At 42.0% G+C, this 4,196-nt stretch overlaps 1 protein-coding gene across 1 annotated transcript in view; it reads right to left on the bottom strand.

The window, feature by feature from the left end:
* The window catches only part of DNAH8 (dynein axonemal heavy chain 8), a 383,298-nt gene that overhangs the window by 179,021 nt on the left and 200,081 nt on the right, over nucleotides 1-4,196 (bottom strand). The window contains 1 exon segment of the mRNA XM_023734112.1: nucleotides 588-801. Coding sequence (XP_023589880.1) covers nucleotides 588-801 — 214 coding nt within the window.

Below are 4,196 nucleotides of genomic sequence, written 5' to 3'. Positions count from 1 at the left end.
TGCTCCGAGTAAGGTAGGAATCCAATGTCAATTTTTCTCCCACGTGAATTACTAAATATCCCAGAACCACTTGTGGAAAGTCTGCTCTTTCTCCTCTGATCTTCAGTACCTGCTATGCCAAATAACTAATGCCTATATATGCATGGGTCTATTTCTCTTATACACACAAAATGTTTGATGATATAATTTATGTGAGCTTCAGCTGGGTGTCAAAAATCTCATTTTCATTAACAACTATCAGAGGCTACCTTTGACTTGGTATAATATATTGTTAATTTATGATTGATCCGCTATCATTCATGAGCCCAAATTTCTCTGATTAACCATGTCAAGAAAACCGAAGCTCAAAGGATCATTTACCTCTAATGCCAACCATCAACAAGGCTATTTCTAAATATTTCTGAGTCTAACAATAGGCTAAAAACATGAGTCTCCTTAGTATTTAGTCCCTCTTTCCTGGTGTTTAGCTCTCCATTTCAGAAACTTAACCCCTACTTCAGATGGGGCCTTTTTATGTCTTAAAGTTTTGCATGTTTTATGTCCATTATGTAAGGCAATAAAAAATTAAACACTGAGAATATTCATACCAAAAATTTTGTCTATTGAAGCATTTGAAGGCAAGGTGCAATTAAACACAGTAAATTGTCTTTTTAAACGTTGTGGAATATCATTTCGACCACCTCCGGGGTGGATCATTGCTGCTATGAGCTGCACATCAACAATAGTAGTGAAGTCTCCAGGCTTATCCAAGCTATACATTCCTTCCATTTCCATCATCTGTCGCACAATCTCATTAGTTATCTGAAATTTTATACAGTAATATTTTATTAACATATTATCACATTCCTATATGACCCAAAACACCCATTGCCATCGAGTCGATTCCCACTGATAATGACTCTGTACGACAGAGTAGAACTGCCCCATAGGGTTTCCAAGGCTGTAATCTTTATGGAAGCAGACTGTCACATCTTTCTCCCTGAGAAAGTGAGTGGCTGGTGGGTTCGAACCGCTGACCTTTCGGTTAGCAGCAGAGCTCTTAACCACTGCACCACCAGGCCTCAGGTATAGGAAACCATTATTCATACAGTGATCTATAAACACACATCCACAGAGTCTGGCTTCCACATATATTAGATGCATTTATTTGTAATTCAGCACAGCTATAGCCTCCTTTTTCTGTCCTGGGTCTTTTCTCCCACAGAGCCACTAGGTGGGTTCAAACCGCTAACCTTTCAGTTAGTAGCTAAGCACTTTTAACCATTGTGCCACCAAGAATCCTTAACATACCAGTCACCCACACCCGTTGCCATGGAATCGATTCCAACTCATAGCGACCCTATAGGACAGAATAGAACTGCCCTGTAGGGTTTCCAAGGCTGTAATCTTTACAGGAACAGACTGGCACATCTTTCTCCTACAGAGCAGCTGGTGGGTTCAAACCGCCAACCCTTCAGTTAGCAGCCAAGCGCTTAACCACTGTGACACCATGTCTCCTTACATTCATATATGTTGTTGTTGTTGTTAGGTGCCGTCAAGTCGTTTCCAACTCATAGCAACCCTATCCGACCGAGTAGAACTTCCCATTAGGGTTTCCAAGGAGCAGCTGGTGGATTTGAACTGCTGACCTTTTGGTCAGCAGCAGAGCTCTTAACTGCTGCACCACCAGCGCTCCCCTAGATTGGAAGGCACTCAAAATACACAGTGGCCACAACAATGGACTTCAGCATACCAACAATTGTGAAGATGGTGCAGGATTGGGCAACATTTCTTTCTGTTGTACATGGGATCACCATGAGTTAGAGCCGACTAGATAGAAACTAATAACAACACTATGTGTCAGGCATAGTGTTATGGCTGAGACAAAAATCCCTACCCTCTTGGAGCTTATATTCTAAGTGGTGGGAGACAAAATGCATATATATATGGGTGTGTATGCATGTACGGTATGTATGTATGTATGTATGAATGAGTAAATTAATAAATAAATGGTATATCATAAGTGCTTTGAAGAAATGAAAGCAGAGAAAGTGAATGTGGGGTACTCAGGAGGTGCAACCGAATATGGAGATCAGGGGAGGTTTCTCCTGACATGACATATGACACATAAGCAGACTTGAAGGAGGTGAGAAAACAAACCATTCAGATTATCTAGGGGAAGAGCATTCTAGGCAGAGAAAACGGCAAATGCAGAGACCCCGAGTGAACGTATACCCAGCATGTAGAAGGATCAGTAAATGTGGTTGAAGCAAAGAGTAATGAGGTGATGAGATCAAACAGCATAAGGTCTTTGGACCATGGTAAGGATTTTGGCACTTATATTCTACTAGCCCTCCACTGGAGCATTCTGAGCAGAGGAGTGTGTCACGATCTGACTCATGTTTTAATTGGTTGCTGATTTCAGAACAGGCTGAGAGGCACAAAGGAAACAGGAAGACAATAAGGAAGCAGTTGTAATGATCAAATTATGCTGAGCGAAATAAGTCAGACACACAAGGACAAATATTGTGTGATCCCCACATGCATGAAATATCTAGAATAGGCAAATTTACAGGGGCGGAAAATAGACTGATGATTACCAGGCTGGGGAGAGGGAGGAATGAGTAGTTAAGCTTAAAGGGTAAACAGTTTCTGTGTAAGGTGATGAAAAAGTTTTGGAAATAGTGGTGATGGTTGTACAACATTGTGAATGTAATTAATGCCACTGAATTATACACTTAAAAATGGTTAAAATGGCAAATTTTATGTTCTTTATATCAGGGGTGGATTATCCAATAGGCAAGGTAAGCACAGTGCTTGCCTTGCTTACCAGATCATCTATAGTGAACAATTACACAGATTAGTAAGTAAGCACAAGTAAGCCCATGCTTATCTTGCTTACTGGGTCATCCACTCCTGTCAGGAATTGTAAATTTGAAAAGAGGCTTTAATTCTGTAGGCAGGTGTTGTGGGGGTGGGAGAGAGCTAGATGCCAGTCATACTTAGAAGCAGAATATTTGATGTGGTGAAAAAATGTGAAATTGTTCACTGAAGATGATCTAGTAAGCAAGGTAAGCACCGTGCTTATCTTGCCTAGTGGATAATCCACCCCTGATGTATATCTTACCACAACAAAATTTTTAAAAAGAGAGAGCTCAGTTGAGGCCTATGATCCTGATTTTAAAGTGAAACCAAGTGTTGTGTGTTTTTCTCCAGCCAAGTTTAGCTCCATGGGTGCAGGTGGGTGGCCAGCAGGCCAAGAGTTTTAACAAGGATTTAACAAGGTTGAGGCTTTAACAGATGAGTAGAGGGTGTATGCTAAAGTAATTATAATGATGAACCATGGAATTCTAGCTAGCTAGGTAAGGAAGGAAGTTAAGGAAATGAGAGGAAAAGGGAGACAATTAAACGATGATAGGATCAATGGATTGTGGTTCCAGATGAAGTCTGGACAAGTAGAGGGAATGAGTTAGAATGGAGACGGTGATCAGAGAATGAAATGCTTGAAATTGAGATAATAAAGGAGTCATACTTATTGATAATGACGAGGTATGACTGTGTGGGTGGCACCCTGCATGAGGCAGGGTGGAGGACACGATCATTGGAGGAGAAGATCTCAAGGAACTAAGCCAAGATCATGTGCGTAGATTTTGGCATCGCCAAGAATTATGAGACAGTCAGGACCAGCTGCAAGCCCTGGTGGCACGGTGGTTAAAGTGCTCAGCTGCCAATCAAAAGGTCAGTGATTCGAACCCACCAGCCTCTCTGTGGGAGAAAGATGTGGCCGTCTGCTTCTATAAAGATCTACAGCCTTGGAAACCCTATGGGGCAGTTCTACTCTGTCGTATAGGGCCACTGTAAGTTGGAATCCACTCAATAGCAAGGGGTTTGGTTTAATGCAAAATGAAAATGTGAGGTCCCTTGTTCAAAAGTTAAGAATTTCAAGATGGCAACAGCGAAGCATTAAACCAAGCATGGCCCTGTGTGACAGGTCCAGCACCCATGAAGCTGGCCCTTATGAAGGGATAGTACTGGAGCAAGTTAACAGTGAGCCAGGAAGTAAAATCTGCAGGGAAAGAGGGGGTGTGATCTGAAGATCCAAGATGACTGCGACACAAGGGGAGGGGGATACAGTCAGACTGAAAGGTTTTCAGGAAAGAAGGCAACGAGAAGCAAAGAGACACTTTCCTCACCTCCAGGCCCAGGGGTTCAACTTG

This window comes from Trichechus manatus, unplaced genomic scaffold (assembly GCF_000243295.1).
Source record: "Trichechus manatus latirostris isolate Lorelei unplaced genomic scaffold, TriManLat1.0 scaffold00065, whole genome shotgun sequence".
NCBI classification, from domain to species: Eukaryota; Metazoa; Chordata; class Mammalia; order Sirenia; family Trichechidae; genus Trichechus; species Trichechus manatus.
The sequence above is the reverse complement of the archived record's forward strand: the minus strand, read 5'-3'. Positions and strand labels throughout refer to the sequence as shown.